The sequence below is a fragment of the Centropristis striata genome, chromosome 14 (assembly GCF_030273125.1).
Source record: "Centropristis striata isolate RG_2023a ecotype Rhode Island chromosome 14, C.striata_1.0, whole genome shotgun sequence".
Lineage (NCBI taxonomy): Eukaryota > Metazoa > Chordata > Actinopteri > Perciformes > Serranidae > Centropristis > Centropristis striata.
Window position 1 is genome coordinate 4,794,831 of NC_081530.1, and position 20,665 is coordinate 4,815,495.

Consider the following 20,665-nt stretch of genomic DNA (forward strand, 5'->3'; position numbering starts at 1 on the left):
TATTATTTTCCTTTGAGATTTTTGGTTAAGGTATCTTGAAAGTACTTGAAATAATTTTGCTCTTTCGTTTGTGTTGTTATCACCTCCATTTTTTTTTTTTTAAACCAGCTAAATCAATATTATTCACATCCTCTAAAAAAAACAAACCTTGCTGCTCTACCCAGTGTTTAAAATCAGAAAAATATGTGGTTATCCTGTAGTTTGGTGATGCCTTCAGGTGCTCCTCGTAAATATCTAAGTCTTAGTTGGAAATACAGGGATAAGTTGCATTCACATACTTTTACCAAATGAGCCTTTTTAAATAGAAATCCTGAAGCCACAGAGTTGTTTTGGCATACAAGGGTTATGTATGTGTGTGTGTCTATGTTGCAATGGGCTGACATAAATGTTAGGTCAATATTTTTCAGCTGCTCAGCTCCAAGAAGATGACACATTACAATCCTCATTCACAAAATAGTAGACTATGGCCCCTGAAACTTGAAGAGAGACTATATATTTATATTTAAAAGAAATTCTCATATTGTCTGTTTTAAATACATACAGTGCACATTTATCTTTGTTTTTCATACAGATATGTTAGTTATTTAAGTTCTCTAGACTTATTATTTATTATTATTCAACAGCCAGGAATAATTTACTTTAATACAGTGATACACATTAGGGCTGTTTCCATTACCGCCCAATACCTGGAATGAGGCGGGTCACACCCGCCGAAACGCCCCTAATCTGAATACGGAGTTTTGTTGGGACTTTTTTCGTCCCTGTAGAAGAGCAGGGCATTTTTTCACCTCTAAAAAAAGCCCGGTTACTGATTGGATAGTGACGTAGTACTCTACACGACACACAGCCAGCTGAGCAGTGTTGCCAACTTAGTGACTTTGTTGCTATATTTAGGGACTTTTCAGACCCCCTTAGCGACTATTTCTCAAGAAAGTGACGACAAAGTGGAGACAAATATAGCGACTCCTTCTTACTCCGACTTGTTAAGAAGAGCCACCATTAGCGGCAGTTAGCTACAGTTAGCTCTGTAGCAGTACAGTGTACTGCTACAGTACTTAGCGATCTCTGTTTGTTTATAACAAGCACCGGACACTCTGTACACAGTTAGTGATGCTGGTTCATGATCATGATGTTTATGATCAGCGGAGATGATGTGCATAATTAGCCATGCTGCTTTCTTTATGATCAGCTGCTGAGGTGAACAGTTAGCAATGGCGAAAACCATAAGTCACCTCCGGAGTCTCATAAATAAACTTGTAGTGGAGACATGCAGAGTGAGCAGACTTTTGAGAGTCCCCATAGTGGAAATACGGCTAATAATAAATAAATAAATAATCCCCCTGAATAGGACCATAATAAAAGGAATTCATCATGGCATTTATTTGTATAGACTATAGTTTTAACCTCAGTAATCTTGGGTCTCAGGCCCCCTCCAACCGTGCTTATAACATTGGCTATGAATGATGTTTACATAGGCTATGTAAACAGGAAATTAGTACCCGTACCACCTAAAATCCAGCGGTCTCTAATGTCCCATTTAACACAAACGCAGCATAACTTCTCTGGTGGGCTCCCTCACGTGCGCTGACCTCGTAAATAGCGGTATTTCTGACAGCCCTGGAAGGCACCACGGGTCCATCCTCCCCATCAGCAGGCTGCTCAACAACATTTCTCCTGAAGACTCAGCAGCAAACTTCACCGACTCTTCGCAGTTTTAAACACCGACATGGATGCCCTAAAGTCGGCTGGCAGAGCTATTATCCGGAGCCCGAGTATGGCGAAACAGTCCTGGACTGCCGGCAGACACAGAAGTAAGAAATAAATGTTAACTTGAGAGAAAAACGTAGAAACAAGTGGTTTTTTTTAGCTTCATTGTCCACTTTACCGTGACGAAGTTGACTTTTGCTTCCCGCTGGACTCATTCTACTTTAATTCAGGATAATTACCGGTACAGTTTGAGCTAAATGTAACAAAGTTTGGCGTTTTCTTTCAAAAGCGAAACGTTACAAAATATTACAATGTTGCTGCCAATGTTGGATTGTCGAAGCAAAGTTACTAAGATGAAGTTTGACACATTTTAACTTGAGTTTGACAAAGAAAATGAAGTACACCCCAAGTGCTGTTTTAAAAAGCGATTTTCCTGGTATTTGGTTCTGTGTTGTGGAAAATGTGTTACTGTTTGAACCCTAGGAGATTGACTAAATCTGTTGTTTGCAGTGCGGTTTATCCTGTTTGAGGAATTTTCCGGAAATAACTGTTATTTTGAAACAAGGCAGAATAAAGCAGACCGCAGCACCAAACTCTAAATATGATGATTTTCTAACTGGATGTAGCCTATTCAACGTCTCACTCTCAATGGTATACTTTAATTACATGTTTTTGAAAAGTGCCTTCTCCTGCTTTGTTATTTTCCTGACTACAGCAGTGTTTTGGATCTGTGGATAATCCCAGTCTCCCAGAACACCCCCCTGTTTCCATCCAGCTTTCCAGAGGAAGTGCAGAGGTCAGGGTCATTACTAGAACTTACAGTGATTTTGTGTCTTGCTCGAGGGCCCTTCAGCAGGCCAGGAGCTTGCACACACTGCAACATTAACATGAAACTCTTTTAAGGCACTCGGGTGCCCATTGTAGCACTCAAGGGCCACTTTGTAAGCTAAATCTCACTTGATCCTGGCTGTAAAGTTCTGGGGGGAATGACTGTGTGGCTTAGACTGCCTCAAAGCTCCCCTGCCTGTAACCAAGAGGACAAGTCAGGAATGCTGCGAGTCAGTCAGTGCAAGGCTCCTGTTGGCTGGAGTTCAAGCCGCTCTATTTTAAATTCCATCCGAGAGCCCATTATAAAGCATATATGATCATTAGAAAATACAGGGTGGATTGGGCTACATAAATGCCCTCCATTACTATATGTAACCTTAGCTCACCTGGAAAAGTAGCAATGCCTCAGGAATGTGAGATATGTACACTCTGCATGCAGACTCATTTCTTGCCCACACATTTATCACACAGCAATCAGTGCCTGTGGTCACATGGGCCAATCTTATTATTTCTAAGTCTAATCAAACTAACTGACAATATGTTTCTAGTACATTCTGATAACATGTCACAATGTGTCCTGATAAAATGCCCCACAGTTAATAATCAAAAAGTACATTCTGACAAAGCTGTGTTGGCAAGAATCTGGTGATACAGTATAGATAGATAGATAGATAGATATACTTTATTTATCCCAAGCTCGGAAATTACAGTGTAGCAGCAGCATTACACACAGAGACAATAACAACACAATTAAATAATTAAATAAAAAGAACAACCTAGGCATACTTCAAGCAATAAAATATAAAAAATACAATAAAATACAATAAAATGTAATGTAAAAATACAAATAAGGTGTCTAAAGAAGGAGTATGTATTAAGGAGTAGAATTCCAGTGCAGAATAAATATGAATATGCCGTGTAAAAATGTTGGTGCTATGAAACAAATAAGGTGCAATAAGGTGTATATATCAACTTACATGGCTTAGGATTCAGTACATTACCATATATTGCAATTATGGGTGTCCTAATTAGACTTTCAATAAACAGGTCCCAATTAAATTTTCAGTTTAAACTAATTATTTTTTTTAAAGCTACATATGCTATCAAATGCATTGTAGCTGCTATATTTTAGTAGAGTGTACCACACTAAGGCCATATGATCAAATCTGTGATTTCACTGATCTTGCTTTCGATTTTCATAATTGAAAGCTCATTTCCATAAATTTTTAACTTGGAATTGAAATAGGGACACTCTTTATTCCAATACTGTAAGCAAAGCAATATATTGTGATTTTCTTTCATCACAGTATTAAGAGTACACCACCATATATATACAATCTGATCAAAATATTTTTTTAATTAAATCAGAAGAGTGAGAACTAGGGGTGGAGGGGGAAATCGATACAGCATAGTATTGCGAAATTTGCCATGGCAAAATTGTATAGTTACATGGACGGCATGTATTGATATTTTTTGATGTAAATTATTAATATTGCAAATACAATTTAAAAAAAACAAAAAAAAACCATTTTGTCAGTATTGGTCAGTCTGTCTGTAGAAGTGAAATGAACAGACTGAAAACTTTCTATCTTTGACAAAGTTTTCCTTTAAGGCCACAGCAGGCTGTCAAAAAAGGTAATGCATCATAATATATAAAAATGTATGTTATTGCAATACTCTGCATGGTGTTTAATATCACCATAATGTCGTTTCATAACTTAAGTATCATGATATTGTAACGTAAGGTCTGTTGTGAGGCCCACTCCCAGCAGATCTACATTTGCTTTTATCACAGTCTCTGTAACATCCAACATCATTGCAAATTAACCTTTTTTGCAAATATGCCTGCTACAAATCTTGCAAACTGATTATTATAAATCATTACAGTGTTTCCGAGACTTGATGAAGTGTCACAAATTATAAAATTACGATACTCAAGTGTGTCAATATTTTCTTACACCCCCATTTCTGACATGCATAACCTGTATGCAGGGCTTTGCACCATCATGATTATGAAGCAACACTTAAGCATTAAATGATAAAAGCCACCCTTTTACTCTAAATGGAAAAAGTTAAAAATGAACTCTTTTTTTTCTGACTTTGGTGTTTTTACTTCAATTGGGCTTTCACTCTAATTGGTGAAATAAAAAGTGACCCACTTGTTATAGAAGTAGTGTATTGTAGTATGGATTACCAGGTCTTCTCTAGGCTGCAGGGCACACATTCCTCACCAGCACTGACCCATATCGCCCATGCCAGACTTCCAAGTCTGGCCTATGGGACCAAGTAGGGATCAGCCTACATTTTTAACTTTTCAGGGAACACATGAATCAGGTGAATGCAGCTAACTTCCTGGACAGAAAACCAACATTGCTGCAGCATTTCTCACAGGCATTTACATTAATCGGGCCCTATATTTCTTAGCTAATCCACTTCACATGTCTGCATACTGTGTGTGAGTTTGCATTGAGGGGAAGTCTATTCAGTCGTATGGGACTGCTCCGTTTTTAAATGGCAAAGGCCTCCCCGCTCCTTATGCACCTCTCTGCTCTTATTGCCCTGGTTTGGTCGTCCTAGACGACCCGCAGCGGCACGCTGCCAGTGTCGAGGACCAGTCAGAGGCTGTTTGTCTGCAGCAAAGAGCCTTTCTCTAGGGACCTTCTCAAATAGAAGCATGTGATTATGCCAACAACGTAGGCTGTATAAAAGAAGTGGACGTAGCCTCTGGGTCCTGAGTAACCAAAATGTCTAAAAAAACAAACAAAAAACAGCTAAAATCCTATTTGATTGACACTCTTTCTGATTTTTGCATGTGATGGCGAAGCTGGAGAAAACATGAATTAACCAAAAAAAGTAGCATGTGGTTATTTCATATATTTATGATGTATGTCATTATCAAGACATGAAACAACCTTTATTGGGATATAAGAATTTAACTTAAATGAATAAAACTGAAGCTATCACAGCTTTTTACAGATTCCTCTATTTTAAAGGACACACTAGCTGCTCATATGTCAAGTGAGTGTGTTTTGCATTGTTACACTTCTGGAAGTTCATCCTCTATGAATTGTGCTCTGTTTATTTGGCCAATCAATGTTGCAGCCTGCTAAGTGAACTTGAGGCTAAATGCCTCTGAAATGTTTGTTTAAGTTTGCAGCTGCAGAGACTTCCAGACCAACACGTCATCACTTTGTGTTTTCTGCATCAGTGGAATCACACAACATCAACTCAGACGAGTTTGAATTTCTTTGAAACCTGATTTCGGAGCTGGTGGATGTGGAGTTGAAAGAAACGTTAAATGGTGACAGAGGTTGTTGGGTTTTTTTTTTAAGGTTATTTGGCTCAGATTGAGTGCTGGAGGGGTCCTAAGTTGTAGAACCACAGTTGGTGGTTTCCACAGTGATTCAGTGTTTGGGGTAGACACACAAATCAGCCAGGACATGAATTGCCTGTCAGTTGGACCCTTTTGGATCAGCACGTTTGTGGGCACACTGCTCAACAAAGACTTTTTTTGCACTTTGATACATGAAATGGATACTCATCCATTAGCGTTGGGTTTGATAGATGACTGAGGAGCTGAGGAGCGGAGTGTTTGTTTTTCTTCTCCCTTTCTCTCTGTATTTCTCCTCTTCTAACATCCAAGATATTTCCACTTACCCTGCCAGAAAACTCTCTTTTTCTTCACACCCAGCAAATATAATCTCCTACCACCAACAGATGGTGAGGTTGGCTTGTATTTACAGCAGGGTCAGATGGTTTTACTTGGTCTCAGGTCACACATGCACACAGCTGTTTCCTTTCAGGTGTCGCTGTTGCTGACCTTTGATCACAAAGCGCTTCACATTCTCTGAATGAGCGGTGCCTGGTACTGTACCTGCACTGTGTCTGCTTTCTAAGGCATACTCACCATTCAGTGCTGTCCTTCTCTGTTATGATGACCAGCTAGGGGTGTGCCATATCGTATCGTTCACGATAATATAGGTATTTTTTTTTTACGGTTAAAAAAAATGCATATCATGATATTGGCAACGTTCCTACTTCTTGATGTAGTGGTGTAAGGCTAACAATTAAAGTTGTTTTAATCACAAAAAGCTACTGACTCCCTATCGCTAAACACATGCATCTTTCAAAATAAGAGCATGGTGTGTTATCAGAATCCACCACAGAACTTACAAGAAGACTGTCAAAATAAAATGCCTTAAATAAAACACACAAGAACCTTTATTCTCCTTTACAAAATTCATTAAAATATGCCCCCAGAACCCCTAAATGGTTATTTTTATTATTTGCTCATACTCAAGAGTCAAGAGTAATTTTTTTTATTTGGCAACTGTAGAGATTTATACTTCACACTACATGTTAGATTTTTAATTATTCATAGAGACTAAAAAAATAATCATATTTTCTATATCTTTTTAAGTATTTCCTAATATCTTCAAGAATATCGTCATCGCAAAAATAGCCTGAAATATCGTGATATTCTTTCAGGGCCATATCGCCCAGCCCTATGACCAGCGTTAGTCTAGGATGATGAGAGAGCATGTAACAGCATCAAAACCTGCTTCAGTCAGCCTTAAAGAGCTGTGTTGGGTTTAAATGGAAGGTGTGGTTGGTCTGCTCTTTCACAGGCATTGACATTGAATACTTTTTTTGTTTTGGATGGTGGTTATCTGCCGTTAGCAGCTTAAGGGTCAAAAAAATGTCGGTGACCTTTTAAAAAGAACAACTTGTTTGTGTCTATTTGTGGTGTTGCCAGGAAATGTCATCTCTGGGTACAAATAATCTTTTTCAAAGTAACAAGTGCAATGCTAAGTCTCCACTTGGAGCCATAATAAAAAGCACAAGGCAGCCTTTACAGTCAGAGCCAAAGCATTACGACAGATTGCTAGAAACAACCCCTGGCTCCATCACTCCACATATAATTGTGTAAATTTACATATTCCCATGTGGCGTGAGGGCTGTCACTTTAAAACATTGCATTTTGGGGATGTTTAGCAGTAAAAACCTTTTTCTAAGACACATGGTTCTAAGTTTGACAATTCTTTGAATATTTTTTACAAGGTTCTATCCCTCAAGGCTTTCACAGAAATAAGTGCAGAAGAACATGTTGGTGTTAAGCTTGAATTAATTCATCATGAAGAATATATAAACGTTTTGCATTCCATTATTTATAAACCAGATTTGAACACTTGAGTCTGGATGAAGTATCAAAACAGCTATTAGATGGATTGACATGGAAATTAGTACAAAGATACATTGTCCCTGACTCTTACTGTACAACCATCTGTAGGTTCACATTTCTGGTTTTAAACACGTTTATCTTGCAGTTTTCAATAGATTTAACAATCCTATGTAGCCACCACTGAAATCTCATTCTACAAACAATACTAATAATACTGTTATTATCTGCAACTCTGCAGAAATACCAGGTTTAAACAGAATGAATAGATGTTATATCTAGTTCTGATGTATCTGCCCTTTGAGCCTTCACAATGGAGTGCAGAAGGACATATTTTATTATGTGTTAAGATGGAATTTATTCATCATCATGACCATGAATCATTGTTTTGCTGTGAATACTTTTAAACTTATATTTAATAGAGTGTTTTCACATTGGTGAAAGTTTTAATTTTAGTGGAAATAATTCTGGCCATTAAAAGACTCCTTTCTTTCAGCTGCAGTCCTCCTTTATTTATAGTGTGTGTGTGTGTGTGTGGGTGTCTGTGTATGTGTGTCTGTGTGAACATGTGTCTGCACGAGTATGTGGTATGCACCACGTCCCAGCGGAGGTAAATGCTGGGAGGAGGATGGATTTCGAGGTAATGGGGATGTTTTTCAGCTCTGGCCTTCCCTAACCCCTCTTCCCCTCCTTTTTTTTTTTCTCTGAGGAAATCTCTGTAAACACAGCCAGAGGGTCAGGGCCAGCTGGCACCACGCAGAAACTGATAAGAAACCACATGGAGATAGCAGCTGTTCCTTCACCAGTTACACTTCTACACTCCTCATTCTTTTTCATATCACTGTGCTAACTTTTCACTTCTTGGAACACAAAAATTTGAGACGATAAGGGACTTTTTAGTGACATCTATGACCTAGTTTAAGTCCAAAAGGAAAACCACACTTCCCTCTTATCACAGTATGTCAGAGTCCATGTAGACTTCTGTAGACTAAACTCATTGCCTTATTGTCAAGCCCTTTAAGTTGTTTTTGGAGTTGAAATATTTACTTTACATCGACAGTACCTCTGACCCAGATACCCTGTTTTTCCTCTCCACATCAGGGAGCGAGCAGATGAAATGTCTCTACTTTAAGTTCAAAATGAGCTGTTTACATTTCCTCTGATTTGTGTTTTTCTTAAGCTCTTTGAATGTTCTCACGATTACCGCTATTTATTTTGGAACATGAAGTGGAAGGGCAGGGCAGGCGACTCACAGCTTCTGTGAAACTGTAACCAAGAAATATTTGATGTTTTTAATTTGATGCATGGGTGCAACGCGAACGTTTCCTATTTATCAATTTATTGACCCACTTTTCTCTCGAAATGTGTTTTTATCTGTAGAGCTTCCAGAGAACTGGACCGACACGCGGGAGACCATCGTAGAAGGCATGACCTTTAACCTTCGTCACCTCGGCATGACGCTAGTGGACCAGCCCAAGGGAGAGGAGCTGTCAGCTGCTGCGGTTAAGAGGATCGTGACCACGGTGAGAGCTGGAGTGATGATGTCATACAGTCACCAGGAAGGCTGCTTCCTTTGTTATTTTTTACAGCTAAAAGTAGGATTTCTGCTTTGATGTGTCCTAAAAGGACAAAATGTTCTTACCCGAGCTAAAACGGCTCCAAAAATCACAAATCATCAAAAAACACAGTGAAAGCACTCATAGTGATCAACTGCTTATATGGATCAACTAGCTGCGGACAGAAACATTTATTTGCTTTAAGTGATTTATATTAAACCGCATTGGTAATTGGTGTTCATCTTTAGTCTTTTGAAACACAACAACAAATGTAAAAACATTTAAAACTACTGTCATTCTATTTTTTTAAATATTACAATACAAAATGGTCATGTGATGAAGAAAATTCAAAACTTGTCTGTTTCCTATTTTATATTCATGTAACTAGTGCAGTGCCCATAGGAAGTATGCATTGACATTACATGCAGACCACTACAACGTCTGCAACTCCATAAAACACTTACTTTTTAAAACTCCTGCTGTGTCTGTTGTTAACAGCTGGACTCTATAAATGAAGTCATGTCTGTCTTGACTGACAAACGCTGCTCATGCTGCAACAACAAAATATTGCACACGCCTCACTATGGAGTTCAAAATTATCACATACTAGTGCAGTGCCCGTAGGAAGTATGTATTCATATAGTGGGAGATGCAACATAAGAAGTGAATAAAGCTAAACCTCCACTTAACATGCTAATCGCTAATAACAGAATTTGCACATTACATGCAGACCACTACAACGTCTGAAACTCATTAAAACGGTTACTTTTCATGAGGTACGCACACCATCCAGCACATACACATTGAATATTGATGTTCACTTGAAACTATTTGAATAATATTGGAAAATCAAACCTTGTAGCCACGTTAAAACTCCTAAAGATAGGTAGGCTAAATAGACTTATAGATGAGATGAGTCAGGGTGGAAATCCAGAGTGAATTGTGTTACTGACCAGGTGTAGGCCTATCACACAATGGGGCGGAGCTCCCCTAAAAGGCGTCCGATCGGAAACCGTGCAATGCCGCAACACGTCCTACGTTAATAATGATGATATTTTGAAAAATGACATACGAAATCTGAGGTCAGTGAGATATGCCCTAGACACACACACACACACACACGGACGCTTCTTGCTTTATAGATAGATAAATGTACTAATGTCAATTAGATGGTAATCTGCATCAGAAATAAGGTAAAACAAAATGTTTCTTTTAATAATCACTTGCTAATAGTGATCAATTTAACTCGGACGGATGTGATGTATTAATTTCTGTTTTCACAGACTTACATTTTAAAATAAGAGTATTCATTAATTTTCAGAATTTTAAGCCCCTAAATGTGATTTTGTTCTCATAATAATACTGTTGTTGTTTTTTTATGAAAGAAAAAACACAGAAAAAAGGTCTGGATTGAAAGCCTGATATAATAGAATGCATGATTTCATGCTGTAATAGCGGAGGGATCAAAGATGGTTTAATGGATTTTAATGGGACATTTTTTCCTTAATGGTCCGAGCATCTGTATTTTGGCTGAATGGATTATTAGACACTTATTATAGGAGGTGAAGTTGAACTGTGAAAATTTGAGAAAATAACTCCCATCCTTGCCATATGCATTAACAGAGCTAATGAGTGAAAAATGAAAAAGCCAAAGGTGTCCCTAATGATGGGTGAGGGTTTGACGTTAATCCAGTGGGTTTCAGGTGTTTAACAAGCTTTTTAGGCTTGTAGACTCAAAAAGCATTACATCATTTTTTCATCTTCTTTAGTTAAACCTCCAAATTTGGATTATATAGTTTTGCCCTGACATTGTCTCACATTAGTCATGATTCCATCCAAATTTAGTGCAAGTTTCAATTATTTATATAATAATAATTTCCAGGCAAAAGTAAGGTATTGGAGTCTCATCAGCTGTTCACAGATGTTTTTGTTGCAATAACTTGTCTATCCAACAGAGCAACATGCTTTGTGTTTGCACTTTGCTACGTTTTGCTTTGATCAATACATAACTTCTCAGCCAAGAGAAAAACGTGTTTTCAAAATGTTGTTACTGTTTTTTATTTATTTATTAAAGTTATACAATGGATGGATGTTTTGGTCATTGACCGTTTGTGATATACATTTTTAAAGAACTCAGTTCCCCTGGAATGTTGAATACATTTATTAAAGTTCCACTCCACTTTAAGTATATTAAGTTATTTTTTTTGCAGCCACTGTATGTGCTGAACACACTAACATGTTAATTAAAAAAATCCTCCTTTCTAATTGTTTTTGTTACAGGCTAAAGCCAGTGGAAAGAAGGCTCAGAAAGTTGCTCTTAAGGTTTCCCCTCAGGGAATCGTCCTGTACGACAGCATGACCAATAAACTCATGGAAAATGTCTCCATATACAGGTATGTTTAGAGCAGCACAGGGTTTTGTCAGATAAATGTCCAATTGATGGCTGTGCTGCACTTTTGTAGCTGCTAAATGCAAGTTCATAACCTTATAAGACTATTGTGATGCAGTTGATCTGACACGTTGCTTACTCTGTGAACTCTCCTTGACGTCTTGGTATGTCTATCCTGTCACCTCTGGCCTACAGAATATCCTACTGCACAGTGGACAAACTGCATGATAAAGTGTTTGCTTATATCGCTCAAAACACCCTCAATGGGACCTTGGAGTGTCACGCCTACCTCTGCTCCAAGAGGAAAGTGGTGAGTTTGACTACAGAATAAGTGTTTTATGTTTAATGTATGATGAGGATGAATTGAAATCCAATGCAGTGGTTTTTAAGTGAATTTTTTTCTGTAGTTTGAGGGGTATTAACCTAGTTGAGAGGGCAATCTAATCTAGCTTTAATTTCACTTATCTTAGTCTATTAATAAACATACGATGCCCAGAATTTCTTAAGTGTTTTTTTTTTTTATTCTTGTAGTTTCTTTTTGATCTAAGCTGAGTGGGCTGAAGCACTTTTTGTAGTAGACATCATTTATTCTGCAACTGTACTTTTCTTCAGTGCCACTCTGACACCATAGCTCTCCTTTCTTATCATCCGTTCTTAAGAGGAAACCCTAGAAGTCTGCTTCATAAACCGTCTGTCATCTTCCTGTGCTCCTGTGTGTTGAAAACAGAAGGGCACTTTTCCTCTCATCTTACTTGCTTCCACACTCATCCCTTTCTCTCCCAGAATAACATGATAATACCCCACTTCCTTAGTACTCGCCTCTCTCTTGTCATGGTTATGGAGACAGTGGAGATGACCCTTTTTGTCCTCTGCTAGAATAGTTCAGTTCCTGACATAGACAGTATAAAATAAGTTGATGTAGCCTCTGAATGTGGAAGTGCTTTCAACCTGCATTCTTTGTAATGGCCAGCAGGCGGCGACTTCACTGGTTGCAAGAAGTCTGCGTTTATGAGGAAATTACCCTACTTCTCACTAAATTAATTAGCTCAGTTAACATTTTTCAAATTAGTTTATGGTCTAAAAAGCTAGTTTCAAGTCTTTTTAAATGTAGCATGATGATTTTTAAACTGTCTTTTAGAGTATAATAGATGACAAAGCAGAACTAATAAGACTATGCTTTAGGACGTGGCTTAGCGATGGGCTAATGGATTATCTGTCGTAGTGGGAGGTGAATGTATGTTGTAAGCCCCTTTCATAGTGCCGTTTCATGGGGACATTTACGGCTCTGTAACGTCTCCCCTGATTAAAGGATTAAATGATCCCACCAGTTTTCTGCCTCCAGAGGTAGTCACAGAGGCATAAAATTGGTGGGACTGTTGGAAGCGGGACCACTATGAACGGGACATCCCGGGAAGCCAGGATATTTGACGTTGCGCGTGACGTCTAACACGCGTCTCCCCTGGTCCGACAGTCATCCAATCACTGTTCACTGTGCACAGTTAGCGATGCTGGTTTGTTTACAATAAGTGGCGGACGCTGTGCACAGTGTGTCTGGTGCTTGTTGTAAACAAACGGAGGTCGCTAAGTGAACACATGCTGCTGCAGCACATACATACTATACTGCTACAGAGCGAACTGTTAGCCTGTTAGCACTGTGCTACTGCGCAGCACTGCTGCTGCTCTGACTATCGTCTCCTCCAACTATACGCCCACCTCGTTCTGCGATGCCAGACTGCACTATAAAAGGGCATGAATATAATGCCTTTGCGGGATCACTGTGAACTAAGGCAAAAAGCCGGCACAGATCTTTCCGGCAATATAGCGGGACATTTGCAGGACCGCACTATGAAAGGGGCTACTGATGTCTCTTTAACAATGTAATTCTATGGGAAACCGTCTTTTGGAGAAAAAGCCCCAATGGCATCACATGATGGACCCCGGAGTCGTGATTCAACACTTTGTCAAATTTGCTTCAAAGACCAGCGTTGTTTTTTGGCTCTCAGTCAGATTCACCCCTTGCTCCTCCCCAGCTCCACCCTCTCCTCCAAATATGGTCACTTCTGGATTAAAAAAAAAACCAAGATGGTGATGGCCATAATGCCAAACTGTAGGCTTCAAAACAGTAGTCTTTAAACCCACAGGTGTGGGTCTGTGGTCTCACAGTTAACAACATCATCTCTCTCCTTTGAATGATTGTCTCCAAAATGTGTCTTGATACCAGGACCAGTGACCGTTTGAATATCATGCCTATCATTATTGTTTTTCAGTCAACATTTAGGTGTGGCTGTGGTTGGTAAACACCGATGCACTCTTTCAGCCATTGTCTGTAACAAAGTCTATTTTCCTCCTGTTCTTTAGGCTCAGGCTGTGGCTCTGACAGTAGCTCAGGCCTTCACTGTAGCTTTTGAACTCTGGCAAGTGGCCAAAGAAGGTAGGCATCAAAATCACCACCTTTCAACTTCACCATCTCCACTTCACCCCACACACACACAAGCAAGCACTGTCTACGGAGGAGTTGTTTTGTCAGCGTCTGAGACTGCTTGTGTTTGTACTGATTCAGCCTTGAGGCTCCAAGGACATTGATATCTTCTGTAGGTTCAAAGTATTGGTCTCCTTGTGTGATAATCTCTGTACATCCTTATTTATTGTAGAAAAAGGGAAAAGAGTGAAGTCTGGTTCAGCTGGAGAGGCCAGCAGTAGTTCCCATTCAGAGAGATCCAACAGCTTGGGGAGCCTGAAAGGGACAGGTAAGAACACTGTATACCTTTAGTCTCTTTAACCCATTTAGGCCTAAAACGGCTGGAAAAAATGCCTGGAAAACCTCTGGGTGATTTTGAAAGAACCCCCTAAAACCTGAAGTTTTTCTGGAAATTCAACAGAAGATTTTTCAGCCGATAGAAATGAAATTCAAAAAGTATTTGAGAGCTTATACCTGTGGCTCTCATGAGAAGTTAAGTTTATTTGTCCAAACCTTCAATAAAGTGTTTTAAAAAATCACCAAGAGACTACAAATACTACTAAACGACGTATCCACTTTAATGGTAGTATAACGCAACAGCGCTCCCGGTTTTAATGGTAGAAATGCGGTAATGCTTTCCCGGCTTAAATGGGTTAACATATAAACTGAGGTTACCTGTGTGTAATACTGCTACAGCAACTAATGGCTTGTCCTTCTCTCGCCTCTCAAGTAGATGTTGCCACAGACAACCTATTGGACTTTGAGGACAGTGTGAATGTGGTGGTGGAGACCAATGGGAACGTAGAGGAGGATCAGCTGGATAACCACAGACCCTCTGAGACCAACAATAACCCTGCCTGGGTAAGATCCTCCTCTTCTCTTCTGGCTCTATGTTGCTGGGTGGACATAGTGAAGTGTTTAAAAAGACTCCTAAATCTTTCTTTCTCTCCGGTTATTTAAACTGGTTTTTGTCTTATCTCTATGTGATGTTTGGATCCCACTTATTTCAAGTACTCAAAATGATTTATCTCTGCAGATTCTAAAATCACAAGATTTAAATACAGTTGAAAGGGTTCCTATGAGTTCCTTAAACACTTGATTTTTAATGTGGTGTTCAAGATTTGAAAAGTGCTTTGATCATGAGTAAGGTGCTTGGAACTGTTTGAAATGTAGGTTATATAGGATGACACTTTAAAACCTTGTTTTCCTTTAATATGTTTAATTCTGTAGAGTACTGCTAAAACACAATTTGGTTGTTTATAACACAATAGCATTTACTTTAATGTGATGAAGTGGAACAATCAATGTACTGTATATAGTGTACACTATGTGCTATATATAAATATGTTGTTTTTGACTCAGGACTTAAGGTGCATTTTAAGGTTTTTCAGCACCTTACAGCTGTGGTAAATTATGAGATTTTTTAGGTTGCGTTGTAAAAAGGTCTTCCATATAGGTATATGAAACACCATTATTACATGTCTATTTAAAATCTACTGGGTGAATAAATGAATCACAATTTTTCTTCTTCTTTCCAGGAAATAGAGGATGGTTTGGATGAAGCCTTCTCCAGGTGAGATATTTGTCGAAATAGTTCAATTATCAAGTCAAATTAACCACAGATGATTCTCTGCTGCCTGTTAAAATAAAAAACCCAAACTCTACCTTCAAATCCTTCAGCATACTATAGGTCACTCTGTACTGCTTGGCTCTACAGCTCCACTTAGTGGTGATTTTTGTGTACTGCAGAAAACAAATCCTCCAGTCTCTGATTGTTTAATAAATGAGGAAATGAAGGCATAATCTCAAAAGGATACAATCAATGAAAAATAATCTGAGAGCTAAACGTTGAACTGTCCTCAATCTATTGTGTGTTTGTGTCTCCAGCTGTGCTCTGGATAGCTATGGTTCATGTCCAGGTAAAGTCCAGTACCACTGTCAGCTGTTACAAGCCTTACGTAGTGTAGTAGTCCTAATTACTAACCTAACTGTAACTCATTCCATTCAATCACTGCCAACCCAATACCACTGATATTTTTATATATATTGTTTTTATTTATTTATTTATTTATTTTATTTTTTTGGACGCTGTGAGGAGAGGACGCTGGCGTTGTCTGTTCGCCGCTTCTCCAGACCGTATCTGTATTTTCTTCGCTGTATTCTAAATGCCAATTAATATAAATGATTTGTTCAAACAAACAATCTCGTCGCCCAACTATCCGTGTTTTTTTTATTTTTATTATTATTATTTTTTTATCCTTTTTATAATTAGAATGTTATGCTTTTAACCTGTAGCACTTTGAGATTTCATGTAATGTAAAGTGCATTACAAATAAAATGTATTATTATTATTATTATTATTATTCACTGATCACAGCTCAGTAATGTGAAGAGGCTTCCTGTGTGCTTTATTCACTCCCAGATGGAGTGTTTGTCGAGTGGGTTCAGAAAAGAAAGCTGATTCAAAGTATTGAGTTTCAGTCAAAGTGAAAAATGTCATCATCCCTTCCCATCTCATCACCAAAAATAGCTTCTTTTTTTCTGATAACCTTCTTATAGTCTGTTTGTCTTTCAATAAACGGATAAGTGGGAGTAATGTGACTCCACTACACACAGACGGCTTTGCTGTGCAATTACTCTGTTTGTGGTCGCTGGTGTGAAAGTGGAGCAGTGTGTCACGTGAGCCTATAGACACATGAAACAAGTTATCCCATGGTTCAAGTAAACTGAAGTAATCCTTTTGACCTCCACCAGGACTGTGCATATATTATTATCCCAGTAAGATAAGGCAGTTTGCAGCCAAAACAAGGGGTCTTATTTAGGAGAGATAAGAGACTAAATGTGTCTGGTAGGCTGAGCTGCTGTGGAGGCAGCATTAAAATCACTACTTGACCTGAAATTGACAAGACAGACTTCCTGACAGTGACGTCAAGGGAAGATAATATGAACAGAATATTTTAATCACACCTTTTCTAGAGGAGATTTTGAGAGGAGGGATGATTAGCCTATTACTCAGTGTAACACATCTTCATATCACATCATTTAGGCTAGAACTAAGTCTTGATTATGTCATAACTTTATTTTGCTGTCTTAAAGGATAATGCTATGTACTTCCTGTGTATCCAAAGCCTAATCTTTTTCCTCTGTGCCATAGATGCCCACTGTTGCCCAAAAACGTAATATTACTATTCCTGTTCCTATTACCAGGGAACATTGCGTTTGAGTTAATCTCACATACATCGTCCTGGTGAGGTATACCTCCATCATCAGTATATTACCTATAGAAGAATATTTTGGCTAATATTTTCACTTTGATATATTTTTTTTATTGCTTTACCTTGTAATTGAAGCTGTTACTGTGCTCTCTTCAAAGCCACCAGACTCCTTTGACAAAAAAAAGTAATTTAACCTCTCAAATCGCAGAGTGTTCCTGGTCTTCCACTGCCTCCATCGGTTAGTTTGAGTTTTTGTGACTTTGGGGTTTTAAAGGGTTAATTCAGATTCACCAAAGTCACACAATAACAGCATCATAACAGGAGCCATCAGTAACTGGTCTGGAAACTGCTCTGCTCATGACTGTAGAGTGTACCAAGTCCAAAGACTTTGGACCATTTGTGGAGTTGCGGTGTAGGAAACGGATTTCCGGATAACACATATAGACCAAAACTTCCTGCTCTGATGAGCAACTTTATCTATACTTTTTGAAGATATTTTAGGGCAAGATGATATTGCAGCTAATCTCTTTAAATGTATCTGCATATGAATGCAGCTAATAAATAAATGAAAAGGTAATATAAAAAACTAAATCCTAGCTAATGCGTTCTGAGATTTTATTTCAGCCAATTTGTTCCGTATCTTTTCTTTCTCTACATTGACTGAAATGTGATTGGTCAGTACGATTTAAACAACAAATGAGAGGGAACAAGAGATTTGTTTGTGTCTATTTGGATTTGGATACAAATAAGGGCAAGTAGAATAACATCAGTCTTTTTAAAAGATGTAATATAAACTGGAACAGAAGATCTTTTGGTAACGCTTTATATTAAGGTCCTTGTAATAACCAATAATTAACAAGTAATAAGGCCCTTGTAAGTCCTTACAAGACGCTTATTAACATTAGTGTGTGTTTATAAGCTTATATAAGTGTTAATAATGGCATTACAAACACCTATGACCCACCCATTATGTCTTTACCATGCCTTTATTAATCTTATTTTGTTTGCTTATTGATATTAAAATATACTTTATTGCTCACCTATTCTAAGTTAACTATAAGTTAACTATGCTTTTGGCAACTACCGGATCTAAAGCAAGAACAATGCCTTATTACTTGTTAATTAATGGTTATTAAGGACCTTATTATAAAGCGTTACCGATCTTTTTCCTACCCATCCATTCATCTTTCCCCCCTCTGTGTCCTCAGACTGGCAGTGTCGCGTACTAACCCCCAGGTCTTGGACATTGGGGTGACGCCCCAGGACTGGCTCACTGAACCCGACTGGGACAGCACCAATGGAAACACTCCCAACGGTCTCAGCCCATTCGGGGACGATATCTTCGGCTTCTGACCAACACAACACAGCAGAGAGAGAGACGATAACTGAGGGGAGGAGGGATGTCTGAACAAGGCATCACTGCGTATTTAGGACGAGGCTCCTTTAAGGGAATAAGTGTAGAGTTGTGAGATCACGTTTGGTTGGCCTCCTCACCTTGTTGTTGCACTCTTCACATGGACAATTCTTCCCTTGTTTGTGGAAACGGCACGGGCTGCTGCCCCTGCACACCAAAGCAATAATATCATCCTTTTAAAGGTTACGGCATCTGTCCTGTTATTACACTACAAACATCCTCACAAACTTACAACTCATCTTATGTCACCATTTGTTGCCCTTTGTTTTTCTATTCCAGTAGTTTCTGCATCATAATCAGTGTTTTGTATATGTGTTTAGTTATAATTTATAGATTTATAATTATTTTTTTATGGATGAAGAGTAGAATTTAATTCAGACTGATGTACAGACTGTATCAACTGGCCTTAATAACAGCAGGACAATCAGCCACACTATATCTTTCAGTTTCATGTCATGTGAGAATCGGCCTTCCTCCACCTTATATAAACTGAAGATTGTTTTATGTCTAAAATGTGCAAATCAATCTAATAGGTATTGTATTTATATGCACAGTGGCTCATTCAAGTCTTGTAACAGGCAGTACTTTTTATCTGCAGCGCTCTCTTGATTGAAGCCCAGATGTGTTCAAGGTTATCAAATTCCATTTTGGCCGATTCATGTACATTATAATCTATCAGCATTATACAGAATTAAAATATATTCATGAAGAAAAAAATTGACTCCTGGTATATAAATGTAATTTATTAAAAACACAGTAACTCCATTTACATAACAGTTGTATGTAAAATGGAGAGCATGTTGTTGAAATTGAGGTTCAAAGTTCCGTGACAGATTGACCACAAGCTGCACTGGAGCTTTTGTTTATTGCCTAGGTAAATAATGAACATTTAATCACAGCTTTTAAACTCATGTGAAAAACAGCTCTTATAGTGGGGGAAAAAAGTTAATTTGCCTCAGAAATTCCGTGACAACCGGTAAACTATCTGCAAATTAAGATAATGACTTGTATAGTGTCTTTCATACATAAATATGAGGCACCTCAAAGTCCTTTGAATAACTCAATAACAATAGTACATTGAATTTATAAGCGCCTTTCTAACACTCAAGGACACTGTACAATAGTTTAAACAAGACAAAACAGAATGAAAACAAGACACAAAAAATAAAACAAAACAAGGAGACCGGTGCGGTTTCAGAAAATAATAAAACAAAGGGAAAAAAAAGAAGTGCAGTGCAATCAAACTAAGTAAGCTAATTGGAGCAACTTGACATTAAAACGAAAATAGAACAGACGAAAATGTCTCACACAAAACAATTTCAAACAAAATAAAACAGAAATAGATCCTTTTATTGAATACTAGCAAGGCAAAAAAAAAAAACAATGTTCAATATCCAACTTAAGGAGTAAAGTTGTGGTGTGGTGCTAGGAGAGAAGGTCCTCTCTGAAGAGCTGCTGCAAAACTGGACAAACAACTCATCTACATCCTGATAAACTCTGTATGTTTAAAACTATGTTGAGCAATTGACATACCTTTATTGTTTATTTTAAGCATAGACTAAAAAATACAAGATACAGAATAATCCACAATGGGTTTTTTTCTGGCATACATTTCTGGCACGTTATTCACAGTACATACTTTGCATAAGTGTAGAAAGAATGCTAGGTGAACATCAATCAACAGTAAAACTTACAATAATAACATCAATATTGTAAATTCAGAGCAGTTGAAATAAAATTAAAATAGAGAAAAAATAAAATACATATAAAACAGTCTAAATGTTGTTTTCAGTAAGGGGGATTTGAATTAGTGGGGAAAAAATTCAGAATATATAATTTTTGTGCCTTTGTTATTGTTAGAATTTTTAGAGATTTTAAGTACAATTTGATTTCATTCATGAAGACAATACATTGAATGA

General features: G+C 38.0%; 1 protein-coding gene across 2 annotated transcripts; it reads left to right on the forward strand.

Annotated features, from left to right (window-relative positions):
• Positions 1-1,628: 1,628 nt before the first annotated feature.
• On the forward strand, positions 1,629-19,473 carry ldlrap1a (low density lipoprotein receptor adaptor protein 1a). Of its 2 annotated transcripts, none has more exons than XM_059350770.1 (9): positions 1,629-1,811; positions 9,095-9,237; positions 11,551-11,663; positions 11,855-11,969; positions 14,018-14,090; positions 14,311-14,406; positions 14,848-14,978; positions 15,656-15,690; positions 18,541-19,473. In XM_059350770.1, the coding sequence occupies exons 1-9, from the start codon at positions 1,727-1,729 to the stop codon at positions 18,683-18,685; spliced, it is 936 nt and encodes a 311-aa protein (XP_059206753.1). In that variant the 5' UTR covers positions 1,629-1,726; the 3' UTR covers positions 18,686-19,473. The 2 variants fall into 2 exon arrangements, with proteins under 2 accessions (XP_059206753.1, XP_059206754.1); XM_059350771.1 differs by having other exon boundaries at positions 1,630-1,811; positions 14,851-14,978.
• Positions 19,474-20,665: the final 1,192 nt, after the last annotated feature.

Coding starts and splice junctions, on each gene's coding strand:
- ldlrap1a (XM_059350770.1), top strand. CDS start 1,727: ATGGATGCCCTAAAGTCGGCTGGCAGAGCTATTATCCGGAGCCCGAGT. Junction 1,812..9,094: donor GACTGCCGGCAGACACAGAA/GTAAGAAATAAA, acceptor TTTTATCTGTAG/AGCTTCCAGAGAACTGGACC. Junction 14,979..15,655: donor CCAACAATAACCCTGCCTGG/GTAAGATCCTCC, acceptor TCTTCTTTCCAG/GAAATAGAGGATGGTTTGGA.